Here is a 24,905-nt window from a genome sequence, read left to right on the forward strand (position 1 = left end):
TCCCGTATTTCAGTTCCGTACATTTACAAATGTAAACGGTAATGTAATTAAACAAATCACCCATCATCAGCTGTTGTATATGCGTTTCAAACGCAATGAAAACGCGACCAAAACGCAACGTGCGAACTTGTAAGTGTTACAGTTGGCGTGTGTTATAGGCTTCTCAGGGCGCGTTCAAACGTTGCGTTTGAAACGCATTACAACAGCTGATGAGGTAATTCGCCTAATTACATTACTGTTTCCATTTGTTAACACGCATTAGCAAAATGCATGTGTTAACACGTTGTTAGCGCAAGTGTTAACATTTCCGTTTACTAAATGCGATGTTAACAGTGATGTAATTAGGCAAATCGCCTCCTCAGCTGTTGTATATGCGTTTCAGACGCAATGAAAAAACGCAGGTCAAGATGCAAAGTGTGAACGCGCCCCAAGGGTGAAGACACGTGATCTTAAAAAAAACGCATGCGTTAAAAAAAACGCGTCTGTTTTTTGAAAACGCATCCATTTTCGTCTGGTTTTCCGAATTCGCGCAATTAAAAACGGACAAAAACACATGCGTTTTTAACAATCTGAAAACGCACTTAGTAAAAACGGCCCAAAAACGCCATGTGTGTCTTCACCCTAAGGCCGGCGCCACACAGGGCGCTTTGTCTGCGCTTGCAAACGCAGACAAAGTCGCACCCACCAGGGCGGGCCTCGGCCCGATCGCATCAGCGTTTCTATGGAAACGCCTGCGATCGGGAACGAGCCGCCGGTGTTTCGCGTTAATTTAACGCAAAACACCGGCGGCTCGTTCCCGATCGCAGGCGTTTCCATAGAAACGCCGATGCGATCGGGCCGAGGCCTGCCCCGGTGGGTGCGACTGTCTGCGTTTGCAAGCGCAGACAAAGCGCCCTGTGTGGCGCTGGCCTAAGGGGTTGGGTTTTAAGATCCCTTTTGATGCTTTGTATGTTGGGTATTAGTCTAATAAACCGGGGAAGGGCATTCCATAGAATTGGTGCAGCTTGGGAGAAATCCTGGGAGACATGATTGAGAGATTTGAATTAAAAAAAAAAAAAAAAAAAAAAAAAAAAAAAAATCTGAGATCAAAGAGCACAGAATAAGCAATATACTGAGATAAAGGAGCTAGGGAGGTGCAGCATTGCTCAGAGCTGTGGATGAGGGCAAATCATTTAAACTGTATTCAGTATAAAGTATTTGCCCCTGTTGTGAGTGTTGAACCACCATTACTGATGAACTAACTTAGTCGAGACCAGCACCACGAAACAAACTCGGTCTGGAAACCTTATTTAGTCTGGGCTTACACACAGCGCAAGTGTTGTGTTTAAAACAATGCAAGACACCACCAGGTGCTGTTACCGATGTGTTTCCATTGAAACATATATGCAATCAGGCCAAGGCCCACCCTAGGTGCCAGCATTGCTTTTGTAAATGCACTGCTAGCATCATGTGCAACTGCACCCTAAAAGTTTTTACTTCCCCCCTTAATAGACAGACAATCAGGGATTTTAGTAGCGACACTGTTGGACTGGACTTTGTGATTGCAAGCTGCCATGTACCCACTATACCCCTGCAGTGTCATAACATGCACATGCCAGTCCTGAGCGGTAGCAATGAAAGTTCATTTTTTTTGTGCAAGACGAGACGACATGTCACAGATCTGTACACTGAAGTATAAAAAAAAGTTATTATCGCCTTAAGATGGCAAAAAGATTTTTTCTGTACAGAAGGTTTTTATTAAATTACAGGCAGTCCCCGGGGTACATACAAGATAGGGTCTGGAGGTTTGTTCTTAAGTTGAATTTGTATGCAAGTCGAAACTGTATATTTTATAATGGAAGTTCTAGATAATTTTTTTTCTTTTGCCCCAGTGACAATTGGAGTTTCAAAATTTTTGGTGTAATTGGACCAAGGATTATCAATAAAAGCTTCATTACAGACACCTTACAGCTGATCATTGCAGTCTGGGACTATAGTAAAGCATCCAGAGAGCTTCACCAGAGGTCACATGGGGCAGAGGGGTCCGTCTAACTATGGGTTGTCTGTAAGTCGGGTGTCCTTAAGTAGGGGACCGCCTGTATATTGAAATCAAATACGATTTTTTATTTTTTATTTTTACCATACATGGGTCAGAAGAGGGATAGTCTTCTACAGTGTGTATATCCCCAACTCTATATTTTAACTGGAAAAGTTTAGTGTTGTCTTATACATGTGAAAATATGATATAGGCCAAAAAGTTTGCAACACAAGGAATATTGCTGAATTAAGTGTTAAGAAAGGTTTATTTGGCAGGGTTCATTAAAAATGACTAAAAATCATGCAATAAATACTGTAAATTTGATTTAAAAAATTAAAATTTTAAAATGCATGCAATTTGATGGTGGTTAAAAAGTTCCTCAGATTTCTCAGCCCAGAAGCCTGTAGAAAGAAGAGAATGGTCAGAAACAGGTACAAAAGACAGACAAACACCTATGTTAAGGGAGAGCTACCCCGTTCATATTTATTGGCTGTGATATTGATGCAAGGAAGTGGAATTTTTTGGATAACCAGTAGGTGCACCTCAGTGCAGTAACATCTGGCAAGTCCAAAACAACTTACTTTAGAATTCTAAAAATAACCTTTTGGGTCCTATTAATCATTAATCCACTTACACAAAAACAGCGCTTTAGGGTCAGGTTCACACTATACACTAAAATTCAGTGTGGTGTCAATGAAGCCTTGTGGCACAGCTTGAAGCGTCCCAAACCATTCATACCCTGCCTATAATTACTTAAGAATCTGGTCGTAGAAACCATATTCAATATCATAGGTACATCTCACCAGCCTGGGTATTCACCCGACTGGTCCTGATTGCAGGCAGCTATTAAACCCTCTACTGCAACGATCCCAGTCCATCAGAATAGAGTCCTGCACTCACATGAGCAGTCCAAATCTTCCCTTCACACTATCCCAACCCTAGTTATGAAACTCCTAGTGACCAGGATATTGTATGTCCATTGTGGCAGGCCCAACCCATTGGTTGTTGTCATCTGGGGTTTTTGTCTGGAATGAGTTCCTTGTTCTTAGTAGGTATGGCTGTTCTATCCCCCCCCCCTCCACAGATTATGTGCTAGTCATTGAGGGCGCGTTCACAAGTTGCGTTTTGACCTGCGCTTTCATTGCGTTTGAAACGCATATACAACAGCTGAGGAGAGGCGATTTGCCTAATTACATCACGGTTAACATTTCCGTTTACAAAGCGCATCGTAAAAGCGATGTTACGCATGCGTTATCATTGCGTTTACAAACGTAAACAGTAATGCAATTAGGCAAATTACCTCACTTCAGCTGTTGTATTTGCGTTTCAAACGCAATGAAAACGCAACCAAAGCGCAACGTGTGAACGCGCCCTTAGAGATTCACAAAAGAAAATCTTAACTGGATAGGTTTAAATTCACATTGAAGGTGCACAAATCTAAACTAGCATATCTGGACATCTTGATCACGGGGGAACCATCTTGCTTTAATGGTAGAGGACACAAGGTCTCCAGAATAGTTAGGCCTCATGCACACCTACAGTTTGCACAGAGGGGCCACAAAGAGTGGAGTTTTTGGCCTATGTCAAACTAGGAGATGGAGGAGCAAAAGCTTACCATCACCATAGAAAGTTGAGCTGCCATGCAGGTGCCACCATGTCAGCAGTCACCATGCAAAATAGACCTACAGTGGCTGTGTACTAGCTGCCATTTTTTTGTGGCCAACTTATGCCCATCATCTATGTTGTATCAAAACTTACATCTTCCCAGTGCCCATAACTACTTCCATTGCCGATTGGTCTTCCAAGGATTGGCAGATCTGTATAATACAAGTTAGAATCCAATTTAAATTTTCAGAACACACAAGAGGTGATGCACTAGTTGCAGATTTATGGCAAGGGGATGACAGTAACAGAAGAGGAAGGATTGTTTAGAATTGCTGAAATACTAGTACAGTGTCACAATTAAGTGTTTTACCTTGACGCTCCATTGGGATAAACCGGCTCCTGATTATTGGCTCTAGATCCACCTGTAAGAGGTCAAAGACAAATCAGCAGGTATCTACTAAAGCTGTAGATTGACAAGAGAAATATTCTAGATCTAGAAATTAGGGATCTGGTGAATCCAGGTGCGACTTGTTACCCCTTACATATCACAGAATCCACAGATGACAAACCTACTGTAGTTCTTAAGGAATATTGGTTAAAAAAGGTCAAATAGGTGACGTACTATTACACATTTACTAGAAAAGTTTGTTTTTTGGTTACATAATACTGATCTACCCGGCCATTTCCTAGTAGGACAACCCCTAGAAGACCAGTTTTTACCATTTATATGTTACACTATTGTTTGGTGTATCCATCACCATTGTTCATACGTTGCAATATTGTGACAACACATTATGCAAGCGTTGGGTTGATACCTCAGTTTCCAGGTAATCTACTGCCACAAGATGGGAGTAGACCAGCCAAAAATAAAGTAAAGGACACCTCAGTACTGGAGTAGGTGTGTGGAGGACAACCTTTTATAGGCCGTATGACTGCAGTGTTAAGCGTTACTGTAACTCATCTACGCTCCTACATGACAGGTCTATACAGGCAGTCCCCAGGTTACATACAAGATAGGGTCTGTAGGTTTGTTCTTAAGTTGAATTTGTATGCAAGTTGGAACTTTATACTTTATCATTGTAAATCCAGACAAATATTTTTGGTCTCTGTGACAATTGGATTTTTAAAATGTTGGATTGTTATCAGAACCAGGATTAATAATAAATCTTCATTACAGACACCTGTGATAATTGTTATAGCTGTTTATTGTAGCCTAGGACTAAAGTACAGAAAATGAACAATTACCAGAGGTCTGTTTGTAACTAGGGGTCGTCTGTAAGTCAGGCGTTCTTAAGTAGGGGACCGCCTGTATACTCATTACAATTACAGGCCAACACAAGTACATACCCGTGTATGAGTGTGAAGGAAGGCCATTAGACCCGCCAGGTTTCCAGTCATTTTTATGTCCATTTTGTGTTGACCTTTGTGCATGTCTGAAAAGATTTAGAAATGAAGAAAAATTTACTATAGAAAAAAAAAAAAACCCACTACCACATTGACAAACTTATACTGACCCTGGTGCACATTGCCCATCTACAGAATCATGGCTGCTGTAAGGTTGGTAGTTTCCAAACTCATTCAAAACAAAAGGCTTAGGAGCAGAGGAATAATCTATAGATCGGACAAACAAATCCAGCGTTACCTCATGATAATACATTTTCTGAACTTTTCTACCAATGTGACCTGTGTGCGCACCTTCATCCCAGTTCTCTTCACACGGTGGGCTCTGCCAGCTTGAGAAGTGCTCTGCTTTTTGCATCACCGCTTCATCTATCAACGGATATTATAATAAATCAAGAGTAATAGTGTAGTTGTTCCCATCAGCTACAGCCACAAACTTATCCACTAACCAATATAACATAGAAGGGTACCTGGGAATGGCTCCAGGGGACATTTACTCTCACAGGTTTGCATGTGTAACTCAAGCTCCTGCTTGGGTACCCGGTGACGAGCATTAAATGGGCAAGTGGCCAGGACTTTTGCTACATGTCTGTTATTCTATATGGAAGAAACCAAAAAGTTATATATATATATATATATATATATATATTAAATACACCCCCCCCCCCCCACAGGTATTCACATTGTGTTCACATAATGCGATAGTATTGCGTTTATGAGAACACGTTCTTAGACATTACCTTCCTGTTACTTGAAGACTCAGTAAACATTTCAAAGCACCTTGAATCCTCTTTAGTCACTGTATAGAATGTATACATGTACACAAATCAGCAGAAGGACACTGTCTAATCCCTTCTGTGAATATATAAATTTAGAGCTTGCACTTGTCCAATGCAACTCTATATGGTGCATGGATACAAGCCAAGTGGCTGTAATAGGATATTGTACGAGAAAGTCATGTAGGCTCTAGTACTAGATGTGGGAAGGTTTAGCCAATACATGAATTTACTGTAGTTTCAATGCACACATACAGTTTCCATCACAACCTTCTTAAAGGTGTTTTCCCCACCAAGGATAAGGCCCAACTTGCTTATTGGTGGGGGTCTCAGTGACAGTGACGAGCTTCCCACAGATCACAAGAATGAGGGGTCAGATTCACTGCTGTCACTCTGTCCCGTCCCCCCCCTGAGATGAACAGCCGGCCAGGCTGCCCTATTCATCTCTCTGGAGCTTACGGACAGTGTTGCATTCTAAGATGTGCTGCCCTCTGCTCCACTCATCTCGGGGAAAGATGAGGGGGTCCAACAGAGGTACCGCAAACCCCATTGGACCCCCCCCCCCTTTCTTGTGATCTGTGGAGGGGCTAAAATCGCTGAGACCCCACCGATCAGCAAGTTAGGCCCTATCCTGTGAATAGGGCCTAGATTGTTGGTGGGAAAATCCTTTCTAAGGCCAAATAGCAAACTAGTCTCACTTACCTCTCTGCATTTTACAAGATGATATGGAAACCTGCTTGGCCGAATCATATGGTTCTTATCATATGGGCACTGGAGAAGACCTTCTGAATCCATGAGAACTAAAGAGCAAGTCAAACAATGCACCAATAAAGATTTACAGATTGGACAGAGACACGTTAAATGCATTGACACCACAGTGATGGTTACAATAAATGCCTACCATTCATGATGCAATCACAGAGCAACATGACTACCAGATACCATAAAGATGTACATCATGGTCTGCAGCATAGTACTGTACTGTAGCCGTGTATCCAAATAGCAGCCACACACTGCATTGCCCAGGATCTCAAAGTGGAAAGGGGAGCATGAACTTCTACCAACCCTTATTTTTACCAAAGTTAAAATTTTCTGCTTTCAAGGCAGCTGGTGATACCACCCAAATAATGTCATAACTAACATAATAATTCCTTTATTTATATAGCGCCTACAGATTACGCAGCATGCACAGAACTTGCCAAATAAGTCCAAATAGGGCTCACAATCTAATCAACCTACCAGTATGTTTTGGAGTGTTGGAGGAAACCCACGCAAACACATTTCCCTAAATGTCTTTATATTGGCATGGCTTTTTATCCTCTCATTTTTCTAGATTGTTTAGGAAGTTTAGAATTTTGGGTGCAATTTTTATGAAAAAAAAAAAAGCCCAAACCTTTATTTATAGGGACATGCAGTTACATCATAGGTCACCACGATTTCAGAGATAACCAAGATATAGCTATATAAATAGTCTGACTTGTTTTGCAGATTACAGAACTCCTTTGTTTATACCTGTGATTGGTGCCAGCAAATATGCAGCAAACACCCACCTTGTATGTAGAGTGCCATGTCCATACAACAGTTCACAATGTGTACCATAGGAATATGGCACACATCAGGAAGGTGTTAAAGAGCCAGTAGCATTTTAATTCATTATAGCGTATGTCTACAACTTTCTGTTAAGGGAAGCTAAAAATTTTAAATCAATTACATGTTAGCTTGTATCTCAACATTCATTATGCTTTTCCCTGGAATACCCCTTTGAGTATGCCTGTGGGGATTGAATTCTAACGTACCATGCTACAGATTTATATTGCTGCAAATACACTAAAGTAGTTATAAAATGCAGGTGTATATTACATTGCAATAGACTGAACACCAGGTGGTGTTAATTACATTGAAGTTTTTTTTTTTTTTTTTTAAAAGCCGTGTTCACACCCCATTTTTGTAATTCCCTGACGGCACGTTCACAGGATGCATTGAGTCACGTTTTTTTGTGCGTTTTTGACGCATTCCAAAGGCTTCAGCCTTGATCACATGCTGAGGTTACATTGCGTTTTAGCAGATGCAAGGGAAACGCACTGTAACCTCAGCATGTGATCAAGGCTGAAACCTTTGAAATGCATCAAAAACGCAACCCAACATAGGAGTAAACTAGCTAATAAAAAGGAAAAGGTAGCAAAATATTTTTGTATAAATTGGGGGAGGGATAAATTAAAATAAATAAATCTTTAAAGAAATATTTACATAATGAAGTTTCCTTTTTAGGCCTCATGAAACATGAATGCAATATATTGGGCAGATGATTTTCTACATACAGTAGATCATGCATTTTTAAAATCCCAGCATGCTATGCTGTATTACACCAGGGCCTTCCAGCAGAAGTCAATGAGACAAGTGTAAAACACACATCTACATGAAGATAGGTTTTTGTTTTCAGTGTTTTATGTAGTTTTCAGTCTGCAGCAATATGAATGAGGTTTAATTACTCACAAGTAGCTAAACAACATAGAATCATTCACTTTTGTCAAAAGACAATTGAACTTTCTCCCCACACAACATGCTTACCTAAAACCACAGGGCACTGAGCACACACAGAGGATACTACTAGAGTAACATGGCAGGGCCTCAGCTATAAACTACTACATTCCAGCTCATTGGTCCTGCTAGAATTACCGTAGTCCTCATACTAAAACCTCAACTCAGGCTCTGCCCATGTTTCCTGCACCAAATTTCTTCTAGTAAAGGGTCATTGTACTCATGTTTCATTGACAAAGATCAAAGTTTTGCCATCACAAGTGATTAAGGTCGTGTTCACACGTTGCGTTTTGGTCGCATTTTCATTGCGTTTGAAACGCATATACAACAGCTGATGAGAGGTGATTTGCCTAATTACATTACCGTTTACGTTTGTAAACCCAATGTTAACACACACGTTAACATCACATTTACGATGCATTTTGTAAACATAAATGTTAACAGTGATGCAATTTGGCAAATCACCCCTCCTCAGCTGTTGTATATGCGTTTCAAACGCAATGAAAACGCAGGTCAAAACGTAACGTGTGAACGCACCCTAAAGGGAATGCAGTTGCAACTAATTACCTTGTCTGTGACACAACAATTTGAAGAAGTCCTCCAGGTTTGGATTTTGTGTGATTGTAGCTGCAAATTGCAAGTTGCAATGGGACAAGTAAACATACTCCAAACCTTTGGCACGGTGGTCTTAGCCATGGTAATACGGTATATCTGCTAATTATAAATGGTTATTTAAAGGTAACTTGTGCTAGGATATGCCCCACCTTGTTCTTCATTTTACTTATTGCTTTATTACTGCTTATTTTATAGTTTCTATAGCTTCCAAATATAACTTTTAATCTTCCACTGTCTGCCCTAAGGTTGCGTTCACACATGGCACGAACGCATTCATTTTCAAATGCATCAGAACAGCTCAGAAGAGGAGATTACCTAATAACATTGCTATCAACATTAATACGATGTTAACGTATGCGTTTTGTAAATGTAATGTTGACAGCCATGCAATTAGTCAAATCTCCTCTTCTCAGATTTTATATTGTGTTTTGAATCATATGTGAACCTCCTTTAGGCTAGATAAAGAGGGACAAAAAGCCCCTCCTTTTTTCCTTAAACACGTGCATTGTAACACTCTCTTATCCCACCCCTAAACAGTATAATGGGGGTCCCTACATTGCCCCTTTTCTGTGGCCAACCCCCTTGTGGATCCATAAAATGCCCCCTCTTTAATTTTATCCTCCCTTTAATTTTGTTGCCCCACTTTTATTTATCTCCCCTTCACTAATATATAATACTTTCTTTACTACTACCCCCATCCCCTCCTATTGTGACCCTCTCTTCCTCCCCTTCCCATTTCGCCCCCTGCCCTCCATCCCCTTCATAGTGTGGCCTCCTGTCTTTCATCTCCCTCATATTGAGGGCGCTGTCCCACGTTGCGTTCGCAAACGCAGACGCAGACAAAACCGCGCCCACCGGGGCGGTCCGCGGTCCGATCGCATCGGCGTTTCTATGGAAACGCCTGTGATCGGGAACGAGCCACCGGTGTTTTGCATTGATTTAACGCAAAACACCGTCGGCTCGTACCCGATCGCAGGCGTTTCCATAGGAACGCCGATGCGATCGGACCGCGGACCGCCCCGGTGGGCGCGGTTTTGTCTGCGTCTGCGTTTGCGAACGCAACGTGGGACAGCGTCCTGAGGCCTCCTGTTCTACATCTTCCCTCCATAAATTGTGGCCTCCCTCCTTCATCCTTCCTCATATTGTGACCTCCCTTTTCCATCCTTATCACACTGTGGCCTAACTTTTCCATCCTCTTCACATTGTTGCCACCTGCCCCCCACTCTCCCTATGGGTATCAACACAATAAAATGTTACTTACCCTTCCATTGTTTCCCATAGCAGTCCTGCTTCTTCTCCTGATTCTTGGTCTGTTTCATTTTCTAATTGATGCTGTGGAACCAGGTTGTTTGCCATCAAAGTTTTGGGGATGTGAAAAATAAATTGAATGCAGATACTAAGAGATTTTTTAAACTCACGTACCACAAAATTTGCATACGTTTGTAGTCCATCAGGAATCTATGCTGTTTCTGCGTCAGTTTTTTTCAGTTCCGCAAGTCAACCATTTTTCATGTACAAGAAGTACATGGATGGTAGAATAGATCAGGTGGCAAAAAACCTAGTTACATACATACAGTCGAAAAGTAATACTTTTACAATGTTTCTTCTTACCTATATTCTAAATATACATGAATTACTATACCCTAGATGTTTACATATTGGGTAGTTAGTTTTTGTTAGTTAATGCTCACTTATCTTTTGTGAGCTAAGATGTGCCAAACCGTCATTTGCTAAGGCTATCTGCACATGACGAGAAAATGAGGATGTGCTCATGCTAGAACACGTCCTCATTTGGTTCTATGAACTCATGCACATGGGTGTGAATTTCACAACCCTGTGCATGTGCAAATTGAGATGCAAATTCACTATTCCTGCCAGTGTTTGTGTCCTGGGAAGTCATTTTTAATGGTCATCAGTGCGTGAAAGGAACTCACTTGTGGATAACTCATGGGATACCAAGAATAGTCCATGGGACGTTTGATTTCATCCTGTATACATGCACATAGTGAGCAGGTAGGCTAACTAACATAGTATCATAGTTTATACGGTTGAAAAAAGACACTTGTCCATCAAGTTCAACCAAGGAAGGGAAGGTATTGCAAGAGGAAGGGATTTAGGGGAAACTATTCTATATAACATAACCATCAATGTTATTTAGGTGTAAAAAGGCATCTAGACCCTTCTTGAAGCTCTCTGCTGTCCCTGCTGTGACCAGCGCCTGAGGCAGGCTATTCCATAGATTGACAGTTCTCATAGTAAAAAAGCCCTATCGTCTCTGGTGATTAAACCTTCATTTCTCCAAACTATCATTTCTCATGGTCTGCAGACATATTGTCTGTGGACATTTCATTAAAAAGTGCATATGCTGTGGACATTTCTGTAAGGGGGCTCTGCTGTGGACATTTCTGTAAAGGGGGCTCTGCTGTGGACATTTCATTAATAAGGTGTGGCTGCTGCTCCACATTTTTTTTATTAGAGTTGTGACTGCATTTTCTACCCATAGGGCTTATATTCGAGTCAATACATTTTTCCATTTTTTTTGTGGTAAAATTTGGCTGATACGCAAATATTTGCAGTAGGAGGAGAAGTTCAGCTGCAGAGACGGGCCAACCCGGGGTAGCATCCACATCTCCTACACTGTCTGTGAGATCTGGTCTGGACGGTTGTCAGGGTGAATGATTTCATATATATATACTGTAAATACATATATACTCATTGTACATGTATACATATTACACACATCTATGCATTACACTCATAACATGTAGTTACTCACCATCCTTTAATGGACCTTGGATTGCTGGACAGTAGTACAAACAGCCACAGAGAGCCATGGAGAGAGGAGAGGTGACCCCTTCCCTCTTCATAGAGATCCACAGCGCCGTAACATGGGGAAAGATAGGACCTTTTTCCCGTGTACGGAGCGTTACGGTATCGCTACATGCGGCCATTGCCGTCTACGGGGGAAGTCCTCCCGATGGTCGTGTATATGGGGCCTAAATCTGCAGTTGAAGTTTGAAGGGGGGCAAAAGACCAGCAGGGGAGGGTCAAAATATTGGGGGTAAACTACATGGCTGAGAAGTGGAGGGGGCTACACAACATGTGGGCAGCTGCAGAACGGCAAACTCTGAAAGTAGCAGCTGAGGAGGAATGTAAGTCTCGAGAGCTGCCATCTGCAGTATGGTAAGGAGGTCACTAGTGGGATGGGAGTGGCAGAGTACAGGACAGGGCTAGGGAAAGAAGGCAGTAAACTGTTGTCAGCTTTCCTAACCCCTGCCATCTTCTTCCTGTGTCACTCATCTCCCCTCCAATAAGTTTGACAGTGCAGGAGAGGGAGACACTGACAAGAAATGGGAAGCCCAGGGCCATAAGTAGCACAGAACTACTGAACTCTTGTGAAAAGAGAAAAAAGAAGTTTAGGTTCTGCTCATCTCCATAATCAGCATTGTTCTGTGGTAGCCGATGCAAGGAGAGCCGTGTGGGAACAGCAGAGCAATCTTCAATGAAAATCTAAAAAGGAGACTTCAGCATTCAGGCAAAAATTATATCATTAGGCTATGGGGGCTACGACAAAGGAGCACACAGGGTCCGAAACGCGTCATATCATGTTTTGGATACGTTTTTATATTTTTTCTTCTAATAAAATTATAGATTACATATATATATATATATATATATATATATATATATATATATATATATTTTTTGCCTGGCTGCTGGAGTCTCCTTTTGGGATTCTCACTGAAGATTGCAGCTATTCTTTTAGTATCTTTCCCATAAGGCTTTACTAGCTTAGTCCTCTGAGCCTCTCCATTAAGTGGAGAGAGCTGGGCCCACCCCAGGAATTCTTGGGTGTGCCAGTCTGCCACTGCCTCTTTCTTTTTGCAAACGTTATGCAGGCTTTCATATGTCTTGAGGAGAGACTTCCATCGGCACATTCTGCCATAAAGCCTTGACTGGTGGAGCGCTGCAGTTGACTTTGTGGAACTTTCTCCCATCTCCCTACTGCATCTTTGGAGCTCAGCCACAGTGATCTTGGCATTTTTCTCACCAAGAGAGAGGTCGTCCCAAACTTCTTCCATTTAAGTGCTTGAGTGCTGCAAACATTCTTTCTATGAGCTTCTTGGGCAGTTCCTTAGACCTCATAATTCTCATGTGCTTTGACATGCACTGTGAGGTGTGTGCCTTATCCAATCAGTATAATTAAACACAGCTGGCCTTATCCAATCAGTATAATTAAACACAGCTGGCCTTCAGTGAAGGAGTAGAACCATCTCAAGGAGAATCAGAAGAAAATGGACAGAATGTGAGTTAAATATGAGTGTCACAGCAAAGGGTCTCAATAATTATGACCATGTGCTAATAAATTAGCAAAAATATCTACATTTCTGTTTTTGTTTCTGTCAAGATGGGATGCATGGTGTACATTAATGAGCAATAAAAGAACTTTTTTGATCTTACCAAGTGGCTGGAATGAAACAAAGTGAAAAATTTAAAGGGGTCTGAATACTTTCTGCAAACATTTTTCTTGTACCTTTTTGATAAATAACAGCAGTCAACTCGCAGAACCTAAAAAAACAGAGTCACAAATGATAGACTGTTCAATGAAAACTGTGCCCTGAAGGTCAGACTCAGAGTATACTAAAAGTTTAAGGTTTACTTTATTATACACATTGTTAGAATGATGCAGAAGATGGCTATCTTCCTACATATTGTAATACTGTTTGTCCTACTTTTGCCACTAGAGGGCCCTCAACACTACATATTTTTTCTGTTGTATTTTTGTAGGATTTCCAAGGCGAGTTCCTTTTTTTTTTCTAATAAATTATAACATATAAAAGTAGCTTTATATAGTCTCAAAATTTCCAAATTTAGTTTGTGGACAGCTTATGTCAGCTTTGACTTTTATGCAGAATAAAGCTCAGTTCACACATGCAGTGGCGGTGTCCATTTTAGGAGACTGTTTTAGGCATTTGTTAATGCAGCACTAGCAGTACGTGTAACTTCACCCTCAAACAAACTTTGCAGAAATCACTAGTCTGGTGTGTATAAAACATTATGTAACACTGTTTCTGGTCTGTATGTGACTTGTAGTCTTTATTTCCTGCTATTCTTATCACTTCAGTCTTAAGCTAGGTTCACACGTGGTGTTAATTCATGTGTTTCGAAACGCAATACAACAGCTGAAGAGAGGAGATTTACCGAACTGAATTGCTGTTAATATTTGTGTTTACAAAACTCAATGTTAATTTGATGTTTCACATTTACTTTATTAAAGCAATTAAAGAGAACCTACCACCACGAATCTACCTATAAAGGTAGGTCGGGTGGTAGGTGGATGTAAGGGACGTGAGGATAGCTCTTTTTAGAGCTAATCCTCACGTCCCCGCTAACTTTAGGTACACTTTATTCCCCTAATATGTAAATTTCGTTATGCGGCTACTGGGGCGTGGAGTAGCCGGCACGAGGCTACACAGCGCGGCTACTCCACGCCCCAGTAGCCACATTACTCCTCCTACCCGGTTGCGTGCGGCGCGCAGCTCCTCGTAGCTGCGCGCCCTCGTCCGTCATGATGGCGTTCTGCGCATGCGCAGAACGCCGGCCGACGGCTGAGCAGTCCCAGCTCCGAGGCCGCACGCAACCGGGTAGGAGGAGTAATGTGGCTACTGGGGCGTGGAGTAGCCGCGCTGTGTAGCCTCGTGCCCGCTACTCCACGCCCCAGTAGCCGCATAACGAAATTTACATATTAGGGGAATAAAGTGTACCTAAAGTTAGCAGGGACGTGAGGATTAGCTCTAAAAAGAGCTATCCTCACGTCCCTTACATCCACCTACCACCCGATCTACCTTTATAGGTAGATTCGTGGTGGTAGGTTCCCTTTAACATCACATTAGCGTTTGCATTTTGTAAAAGCAGATGTTATCAGCAGTGGAGGATCCAGTGTCTCATAGGCCCTGGGCTGTTCACACTACTAGGGCCTCCCCAGTGTCCAAACCAACATGTCCCCGGATGTTAGGACTTAAGTACTACTATATATACTCAATATACTCTATATCCTTAATCTTGTACTGTTCATAAAAATAATTTAATGAATAACTTCAAAAATGCTCTTATAACCCATTATAATCATAATAATCTTTATTTATATAGCGCCATCATATTCTGTCGAGGTAAAAAACTGTCAGGATTCAGGATGCATGAATCCTCTGGACCACTGCGGGAGCTGACACCTGGGACCGGAGTCTAAGTGGCACCTGGTCTTCACCAGAGCCCACCGCAAAGAGGGATGGTCTTGCTGCGACAGGGTGCCACCAGGTCCAATCCGGGGTCAGCAACGGGAGATCCAGGCAGATGGGTACGGGAACAGAGGCACACAGGACACTGGAACACAGCAACACGGAGGAACACTGGTAACACGGGAACACGGAGGGACTCTGCTAACATAGGAACACGGAGGGACTCTGGTAACACAGGACTAAGGAGCAGGAACACACTGGAACGCAGGAATACACAAGAACGCAGGATAATCGCTAAGGAGCTTTCTTTAAGGCTGTGAGGCACAAAGATCCGGCAGCGGACAAAGAAAGGGGCTAGAATCTAAGCAGTATGGCTGGTCGGCCAGCGTCAATTATCGGCACGCTAGCCCTTTAAATTTCTTGAAGCTGCCGCGCATGCCCTTTTCACTATGACTAATACAACAATTTGGTTTGCCCTTTTAGGACTGCCAAGGCTACATAAACCTTATCCTAGGACAGAATAAACCTTAAACTCTTAAAAACACATGTTTGGACTGCTAACACAGTTGTAAGGTATTTGAGGTAGATTTCTCCTCACTATATTAATCTAGGTGTTAGATCTCTGCAGCGATCACATTAGTGTAGCAGCCAAAAAACATGATGTTAAAATTAAGACACAAGCCCCCCGACATGTTTTGCTGGAAAACCAGCGTCATCAGGGGATCCGGGCTACTGGTAGGAGGAACAAAAATGTTCATACAGTAAATACTCGTGTATAAGCCAAGGCAACTAATTTTACCACCTAAAAAAACTGGGTAAACTTATTGACTTGAATATAATCCATAGGGGGGAAATACAGCCCCTACTTCAAAAAAATGTCCAGCATCAGCTGCATCTCATTCATGAAATGTCAACAGCAGAGTCCCCCTTTATTTAAATGTCCACACCAGAGCCCCCTTTCATTTAAAGTCCACAGCAGAGCCCCCCTTTAAAGAAATGTCCACAGCAGAGTCCTCTTTAATGTAATATCCAAAGCAGAGCCCCCTTTAAAGAAATGTCCACAGCAGAGCCCCCTTAACAGAAATGTCTACAACAGAGCCCCCTTTACAGAAATGTCCATAGCAGATCCTACCTTTGCCTCCCTTTGCAGATATGACCACAGCAGAGCCCCCCTCCTTTACAGAAATGTCCATTGCAGAGCCCCCCTTTAATGAAATGTCCAGAGTAGAGCCCCCCCCTTTACAAAATGTCCACAGCTGCTCCCCCCCCTTGCAAAAATGTCCACAGCAAAGACCCCCCTTTTACATAAATGTCCACAGCAGAACCCCCTTTGCAGAAATCTCCACAGCAGGGCCCCCCCTTAACAGAAATATCCACAGCAGAGATCCCCCATTAATAAAATGCATGAAGATCCGCCATTGCAATGTAATAAGGCAAATCGCCTCTTCCCAGCTTCCCAGCTGTTGTATTGTGTTTTAATATGCATGCATTAAAGCCACATGTGAATACAGCCTTCTCTGTGAGTGCACTAGCAGCGGATAGGAGGACACTCTTCTCCTATGACTGCTACTCCTCTCTCCTCCATAGAGATTTTATATAATCAAACTTATGTAACTACTTATGTAATTGAAGAAAGAATTCATAGGAAATTATATATAAAAGGCAATTATGAAGTACGAAGGATTGTAAAGTAAGTAGACAAAGAAGCAATTTTCTATTATAGAATATATGAGGGTACATGAACATTGAACATTTTTATGGGAAGCAAACAATACCCACTGCACACTGGCTGATGTCAGGGTGGGGATAACTACTGGCTTAGCATCCATAGCAGCTTCTACAGGGCCCAGAGTGTGAGAGGGCCCTGCCACCAGACCGGCCACACTACAATAGAGGATGTGCATTGTTATATGCATGTTGCTCTGCACATTGTACAGCATAAGCTCTATGGGGTATACGCAGGGCCTGGCGTAGAAAAAAAACGCAGCCGGCGACTTTTCACGTATATGCTGTATGTAGAAATCTATAAATGTATGTATGAGTACTTAATTGTGTGTATGAGTGTTCAAATGTATGTATGTGTATAAACATGTGTCGGTGTACAAATATGTATAGATTTTTTTTTAAAGGGAAACTTCTCCTAGTTATACCTCTGGCTGATTTGTAAATTGGGAAAGACCGCCCGGATCCACAATATGGGACGGAACCTCCCTCTTATTGTGGTCCGTGGAATCCACAGCAATATCCATGAGCCCATAAAAAGATATGGGTGCGTGTCCTAGCTGTAAAAATTCTAGCACGTCTGTAAAAACTTGGAGTGTGCATGAGCCCTTACAAAGTTTCTAATATTAACTTGTATTACTGATATAAAAACCTTTGCTAAAAAAGTTAGTGGGTTTTTAGGGTTTGCAAAACATGATTAGATTCTTTGAGAAGAATTACAATACTTGGCTTTGCAGAAGGAAAAGGGATGGAGCTCCAAAAATTATACGGACCTTTTGGAAATTAAATAAATGTGCAAAAGCAACCTGGAATCCACCAATATAATTGCCCCGAGTTTTTGGCGCACGGGATTGCATTGTGTCGCAACGGTGCCGGTTTGCATGCGACACAAATCGGGGGGCGTGGACGTCGGACAACCTGACTGATTCAGACAAACCGCGGAATTTAAAAAGCAAAGATCAGCCCTCACATGCACCGGGAAGAAGAAGGTGAACTCCGGCGGACCTCAGCGGGGGAAGCGACACATGCAGGAAATTGGGCACACAATCTAAGTGAATTGCGGCAGACCTGACTCTCGTCGGACAACGCACTGCGGGGATCGCGACGGGACGGGTATGTAAATGTGCCCCATAGTGTTGGATATTGCCATTTACATGATCACGTTGCCGGTTTGATATTATTCTTTTATGATCTTTTCTGAATACTGACTATTATTATGTTTTCAACCAATAGTACTAGCAAAATAAAGCGGACAGCTGAAGATCAGGAAGTTTAGAAATTTTTACAGAAGATGAAGTACAACCAGACACAAAGAGGAAGTGGGGTTGGTGTGTAAGCACCACATCAGCTTCTAAATTTTGTGTGCTCAAGCCTAAATATCAGTGGGCGTTATGTGCTCATGCCTGTATCACAAGTGAAGGATTTCATAAAGGAGGAAATTCTCTCACAAATGTTCACTTGCCCTTAGCACTCTTGGATTTTCTGTGAGTCAGTCAGATAGGTGTCATCTGCAGTGATCGGTTATTAGTTATATTGGATTGATCAGTGACTCTTATTATCTGGCTGCATAAGATGGCTTTGGGTTCCGCGTACCAACACAAGCTGGCTGAAAAGCTCATGATACTAAACGACAGAGGCAAAGGAGTTTTGATCCGAATCTATAATATCAAAAAGGTAAGAACATCTGATGCATTACTATGTAAGGTCAATTTAATAGGATGACTTAGGAGATGGGAGGTGGGTTTAGGATCACATTTACTAACACAACATTGTTATAAAATCTTGTATATACCAGTCTTAAATAGCTGAACCTAAAACTAGAAAGTAGAGATGATTGGACCTGATGTCTGAGTTCGGGCTCGGCCGCAATACCTCAGATCAGCCGATCCAGCAAATGAACGCCCCTAGATACTGTGCCTATGGTTGGCCATCAAGTCCGTTCATCTCTACTAGTGCATAAAGATACTCATACTAAGTATTAATAAATCTAAATTACAAATATTGTATTAAGGGCACATCATAAAAAGTATCATTTCATTGTGTCCATTGATTTGCTTTACATTCAGTTTAATAGTAAAAGAGTAATGATAAAATATAGAACTGACTACACCCTGTTCTTACAATGAGCTTACATTAGGGAAATATGGCTAGCTAAAAATTAGTAAAGATTATTTTCAATATTAAAGGCTGTAGATAACATAAAGGACTAAGAATTATTATTGTGTCAGGTTTTAATTAAGATGTTATACTTTGCCTACTGCAGCTTGCATATAATACTTTGCAAGCCTCAGGATGTCATTCACTAGCAGATCTGTCAGACTGGTTGTTTGATGGCTTGGTCTTTATCTCTCTCCTTTCCAGAATAATTATCTGCATGCTTCAAATCTTTGTTTTTATAGAAACAGATGAGTGATATTATTAAAGGGAACCTGTCACCAGGACACCCATTTTTGTATAAAAAAAATTGGTTTTACTGAAAAAAAGATAAGTTTTATATTACATTACAATGCCATGTGAGCAGACATTACTGTCCAGAAGCCAGCAGGACACGGAACGCCACAGAAAGTAAACTTTAGCAGGGTAGGTATAATATGGGTTACCCTATGAGGGTGTTCAATGTACCCTGCTGAAGGTAACTGCAATTGGAGCAGTGGCTGTAGAGCACAGGACCACATACTTTCATCTCCATTCTCTCTGGTTATGATGGGCATAACAGTTGATTAATGTATGGGGCCATGATTAGATATGTTATTAAAGGGGTATTCCGGGAATATGAACGTCTGATACAAAAACCCATGATGATATAAATAACTGAGTACAACAATACTCAATGTCATTAGTCACAAAACGGAGCTTCAATAGTTTGATTTTATGATTCACAAAATGTTATGGCCTCTCTAAAGTAAGCAGAGTTATCACCAAGATGGCTGCCACTAGCTGTCCCAAGATCCTTTAGTTCTCAGTAACTCCTCCTCCCTCTTATGCTCTGCTCCCAGTGATGATCTAACAGGTTTTCTTGCTCTGTTACCATAGTAATAATGTGTAGCTGCCATCACCAAAACACCTGTCATACTGGATGCACTGCAACCAACCGACTACAGCCAAACCTAGTGGTGATCACATGATCTGCCCAGGCAGGTGCAGGACATGTGATGTGGACATGTGACCAGCGGCCATCTTCTGTCATGTGTCTGCTCCGCAACGGACCGTGCGGAGGAAATTAACGGACAGATTATAGGGCCAGTAGCATTTTAATTCTCCATCATACTGTATGTCAACAGCATTTTTCTGCTAAGGGGAGCTAAATTTTACATATTAGCTTATATTTTAAGGACCCATTTGTATATGAATTATGCCGATTCCTGGAATACCCCTTTAATAGTACTTCCTTGGCAAAACCTTTTAATGTCATTAATTTCCATAATGACCACTTGTATATAAAAAATAATACTGGTAAATACCTGTACAAGCTTTTACTTTATTTTAGTGCTAAATGTGTTCTGTGTATCCTGGGTGCTGTATCCTGTGTTTGCCTGTTTTGGAAAGCAAAATATTATACACAGTACAGTTTAAAGCTACATTCACACAGCCGTATGGGGGATGTATATAAGTCCCCTATAGATGGCAATGGGATCTGTACAGCGCCGGTACGGTGCAGCACACATGCAGCACCATACTGTTCCGTAACCAGGGAAAAGATAGGACATGTCCTATCTTTCCCCAAAATACAGCGCCACGCGTCATACATTACTATGGAGAGTGCTCACCCTCCCTCTCCCTGGTGCTGACATGTGCCCGCCGTGCTGCGGTACGGCGGGCACAGGTTAATGTGAATGTAGCCTAAGGAGCTAATGCAAATTTGCACAGAGATATGAAATTGGTTTTACTGTTACATTTGTAGTAGCTTCATTTAAATAAATTTGACACTTTAAAAAAATTACACATTTAAAAAAACACATTACATGCATTGATATGAATGGAACATGTCATAAATATTACTAGGCAAGTGCAGACATAGACAATAAAACCAGCTAAAATCCAAATGTCAGAACTCCCACAACTCAATATCAGCTTCAGCACCTTTAAATGTGACATATATTATACCCTATGATTAAACAAGAAATAAAATGTAACCTGAGCCAGGATTCATTACATCAAGAATGCTTTCAAACAGAATCTAAAAATGGAGTTGCAGACAGGATCCGACTGCTGAGACCCTCACCAATGCATAGAATGGAGACCCTTCTTTCCTATTGCTCTACTCATTTTTTATGACACTACCGAAGATAGCCTTGCTCTGTAATATTCCTATATCTCAGTAGACAGTTAAGGGGTTTCCTGGGATGAGGGTCCTTGCATATGGACCCAGGGTATAAAATTGGAGAGAATTGCAGTGATTGGAGGCCCCACAATGTATCAGATCACTGGAGATAGGTGAGTATAGCATGTTTGTTATTTTATACCCTCATGGGCTCATATTAAAAAAAAACGCTTATGCTGGGCAACCCCTTTAAGGGAATGATAGGGTGCATACATGACCTGTATCTCTATATAACTTATAGAACAGGTTTTTTTCTTATCATTGGAATACTGAAGAACATGGAATCTTGAAACAACCTCATTATTGCTTGTCTTCTTTATTTGTCTTTTTATCCCTTTTTTCTTTTTGTCCATTTATCCCTAATGTTATTGTTCTGTCATTCTTTGTACTGCACTCTCTGTATTCTCTCTGCTATAACACTGTGAATTTTCCCACTGTGACACTAATAAAGTATTATCTTATCTTATTATAATCTTCTCTGCTATGAGTGTTCTTTTCTTTTCTGTATTGGCCATTGTTCTGTTCCAAGAGAAAATCTCACGTCTCAGCTGTGAGAAGGCCCGGGTGCACCACCCTGCTGTGTGTCTTTCACTATTTCATGTGTGACAGCGATAGAAAGTCTTACTTCCTGTCAGTTGAAACTAAACTTATTTAGGAGGAAGTTACAAGCCCTGTTTTTTTCTGATACTGTTCTGATGCACGTCTGAGTGGTAACACAGGCACTAAAGGAACAAGAGTCTCCATGCTGTGTTGTCACAATTTGGAGAGTGTTTTCTGCAGGAGTTGGACCTTTCAAACAGCTACATGGCAGAGTGAATGCGAGTGTTTATCAGAACCTTCTTCAAGAACACGTGGTTCCTTCCTTGCATTCCTCACTCAGCCAGTCATTTTCATGCAGGACAATGCCCCCTGTCACTCAACAAAACGGGCAAAGCAGTTCCTTGAAACAGAAAACAGTGACAGGGGTGTAACTACAGCTGTAACAGGGGCTCGCAGTGTCAGGGGGCCCTGTCATTCGACCTAACACACTAGAGAGTGGAGGATGTTCAACATTATATACATATTATGCTGCAGCATAATATGTATACCATAAATGCAGTATGTGATGTATATATACTGTATCTGTCATGTGTATATGCTGTATGTGTATACAGTGTATGGTGTGTTATATACTGTATGGGGCATATTTATCGCAAAAGCTTTTTGCTAGCACTTGCGATTATTTTGCCTTCTCCGCCACCTTCACGCCAGTGGGGAGTGGGAAAAGTCGCCGGCTGCGTTTATTTGCGTAGAATAAACGCTGCACAGCACCCTGCCCGATACATCAAGAGGCTGAAGGCTGAATATACTGCATGGATTAATGGCTTAAAATAAATGGGGCCAGTTTCAACGCTCATTTCAGAGAGTACGTAGTACAAGCACTGGGAAATGCTGCAGAATTTTGAGATCATAGTCACTAGAAGCACTTACTGCAAATCTGGGGATCCACAGAAGATTGAAGGAGTCTCTTTCAGTTCCTTCTTCTACTTGTCTGCCATGTCAGTCTCTGTACATTTAGAAACATAAAAATGTTAGGTTCCTCTCTTCATCATCTTCGCCACTACCTTCTTAACTCAAACATTAATGTTTACTTGCTCCCCCAGAGATCACTGTTATGGCGTCACAGTTGCCAATACAATAGCAGTGCTGGCAGAGTAGCCAATAAAGTAAAGGTGCCCCCACACTATCCATAATAGTAACAGTGCACCAACAGTATCTATATTAGTAACAGTGCCTCACAGTAGTCAATATAGTTATTATGCTCCACAGTAACCAATAGTCACAGAGCCCCCTGAGGAACTCATGCACACAGTGCCCAACAGTGACCCTTAATCCCAGTACTTCTACAGTAGCCAATGTAGTCACAGTGCCCTGTAGACCAGTGTCCCCATTATTCATCAGTAACAGTGCCCTAGTAGTCATTAGTAACAATGCCCTAAGGAGTCTTTAATATCAGTGCCCCAGTAGTCATTAGGAACAGTGCCCCACAATAGACAAAAAAGGAACAAAATACTCACTTCCTCCGCTGCTGGCGTCCAAACAGACAGCCAACAGAATCTCTACATCTACCATGCTGCAGGCTGTGCAGGGAGTCGCTTCATCCACACTTTGCGTGTACTATTGGGGAGGGTCTGGATGGCACATCCAGATCCCAACCTTCAGTGCATGTGATGCAACAACACGTCGCCAGTATTAGTATATGGCATTACATACAGGGGAAAGACCTGTATGAGATGCTATACCATTCAATTGTATCCATCTCTTAAAGAGATACCAGTACAATTAATAAGGGACTGAAGGGAATACTGTGAGTCAGGGCCCCCCTTTCTGGTCAGGCCCTTGACTGGACTCCCACTATTCCCTCCCAATGGCAGCCCTGCATTCATGGGTCTGTTTCATATCACTTGTCTCATTTATTACAGTATTATTATGTTCTTTTATGTATTAATATGTATTTTTCAGTTATTGTGTTGTACTAATCCTGATGAAGAGCCTAGTCTTAAAAGATTACAAATGTCTTAGTTTACTTATCTAGTATATGATATCACTAAGCATTAGTAAGACAACAGTATTGAGGGCTTAAAGGACATCTACCATCACATTTAGGGGTGATAGACTGTCCCCAAACGTATGCTCGTTATGCTCGGCGCCAACGGAAAGCACTGCAGACAGTTGGTGGTGTCACACAGCTGTCTGCTAATCTTCTTGCGCAGCCGGCAGGAGAGAAGTGCGGCTGCGCAAGAAAAACACACATGCGACTTTGCAGGCACCGAGGATGTATATAGATGAGGGGAATGATGCATAAATTATGTTCCGATGGAGGCAGGATGTGCTCGGCTAGCCGAATGGTGAGCGCCTCCGGGTTACATAAAATTTGTAAATGCATAATTTAGTATAGATGAAGGTCCGGAGCATGCCAGCAGGAGGTTCCCATAACCCCAAGGTAGCGAGCATACGTTTGGGGACAGTCTACCAACCCTAAATGTGGTGGTAGATGTCCTTTAGTGGCAGTGGGTCCCTTGGGCTAGGGCTTTGGTGCTACATGCTTGACATATATTTACATTGCTTAGTAAAGAGAAGTGTAGCAGATTGATTCATTATATATTCAAAAGGTATCATTTAAATTTGTGCTAATCTATCTACAAAACTTTACACAAAGGGGGATGTATGATGAAAGCCCTTTATCATGCTAAATCTTCAGGAGACCATGGAAGTTCTGTAAAGCTGTCGGAACCAAAATGTACCAGCAAAGTGGTCTTCAAATAACGAAAATTCTTCTGATTTTCTAATTCTCTGATGAGAAGTGAGTAGCAGATGTGCGGTTTCTGGCTGATGCCATAGATGCACACAAGCAGTTATAACTGTGGTGCTGCCACCTGCAAACTGTTAACTGACAGTCATAGTGTGGGCACTAAGACATCACACTGTACAATGTACATACCTGCTGCCAGGGTGGCATCATGTAAATGAGTATGCACAGATCACATGTACATAGTATATAAGCATGGACATATTTTTTGTTTGGTCTTGCTATTTCTGAAACTGACATTCAACAAGTTTGCATTGCTTTATTACGGTAACTTCATAGTTAATAGTTAATAGTAAATATTTATTAAAACAGACCGATGGAAGAG

General features: G+C 41.7%; 2 protein-coding genes across 5 annotated transcripts in view; one reads left to right on the forward strand and one right to left on the reverse strand.

Moving 5' to 3' along the window:
- Positions 1 to 2,263: 2,263 nt before the first annotated feature.
- Positions 2,264 to 24,640, reverse strand: LOC140117712 (protein D7-like). 4 transcript variants are annotated; one of them, XM_072134688.1, is made up of 11 exons: positions 24,516 to 24,640; positions 22,702 to 22,777; positions 13,487 to 13,521; positions 6,502 to 6,599; positions 5,494 to 5,620; positions 5,318 to 5,392; positions 5,137 to 5,233; positions 4,970 to 5,055; positions 3,993 to 4,044; positions 3,776 to 3,834; positions 2,264 to 2,418 (listed from the first exon to the last, which is right to left on the reverse strand). In XM_072134688.1, the coding sequence occupies exons 4-10, from the start codon at positions 6,592 to 6,594 to the stop codon at positions 3,795 to 3,797; spliced, it is 570 nt and encodes a 189-aa protein (XP_071990789.1). In that variant the 5' UTR covers positions 6,595 to 6,599; positions 13,487 to 13,521; positions 22,702 to 22,777; positions 24,516 to 24,640; the 3' UTR covers positions 2,264 to 2,418; positions 3,776 to 3,794. The 4 variants fall into 4 exon arrangements, with proteins under 4 accessions (XP_071990789.1, XP_071990790.1, XP_071990791.1 ...); XM_072134689.1 differs by lacking the exon at positions 13,487 to 13,521; XM_072134690.1 differs by lacking the exons at positions 13,487 to 13,521; positions 22,702 to 22,777; positions 24,516 to 24,640 and adding an exon at positions 13,414 to 13,470.
- Positions 18,299 to 24,905, forward strand: part of NCKAP1L (NCK associated protein 1 like) — a 158,684-nt gene continuing 152,077 nt past the window's right edge. Inside the window, exon 1 of the mRNA XM_072134686.1 lies at positions 18,299 to 18,584. Coding sequence (XP_071990787.1) covers positions 18,483 to 18,584 — 102 coding nt within the window. The 5' untranslated portion in view covers positions 18,299 to 18,482. The remainder of the gene's footprint in view (positions 18,585 to 24,905) is intronic.

The sequence above is a fragment of the Engystomops pustulosus genome, chromosome 2, assembly GCF_040894005.1.
Source record: "Engystomops pustulosus chromosome 2, aEngPut4.maternal, whole genome shotgun sequence".
Taxonomy (NCBI): domain Eukaryota; kingdom Metazoa; phylum Chordata; class Amphibia; order Anura; family Leptodactylidae; genus Engystomops; species Engystomops pustulosus.

Excerpts from the sequence above, each read along its gene's own strand:
- LOC140117712 (XM_072134689.1), bottom strand. The coding sequence starts at position 6,594 with ATGGATTCAGAAGGTCTTCTCCAGTGCCCATATGATAAGAACCATATG. Across the intron at positions 5,393-5,493 it reads TCCCCTGGAGCCATTCCCAG|ATGAAGCGGTGATGCAAAAA; the intron begins GTACCCTTCTAT and ends ATCCGTTGATAG. Across the intron at positions 4,045-4,969 it reads TCCTTCACACTCATACACGG|GTGGATCTAGAGCCAATAAT; the intron begins GTATGTACTTGT and ends GACCTCTTACAG.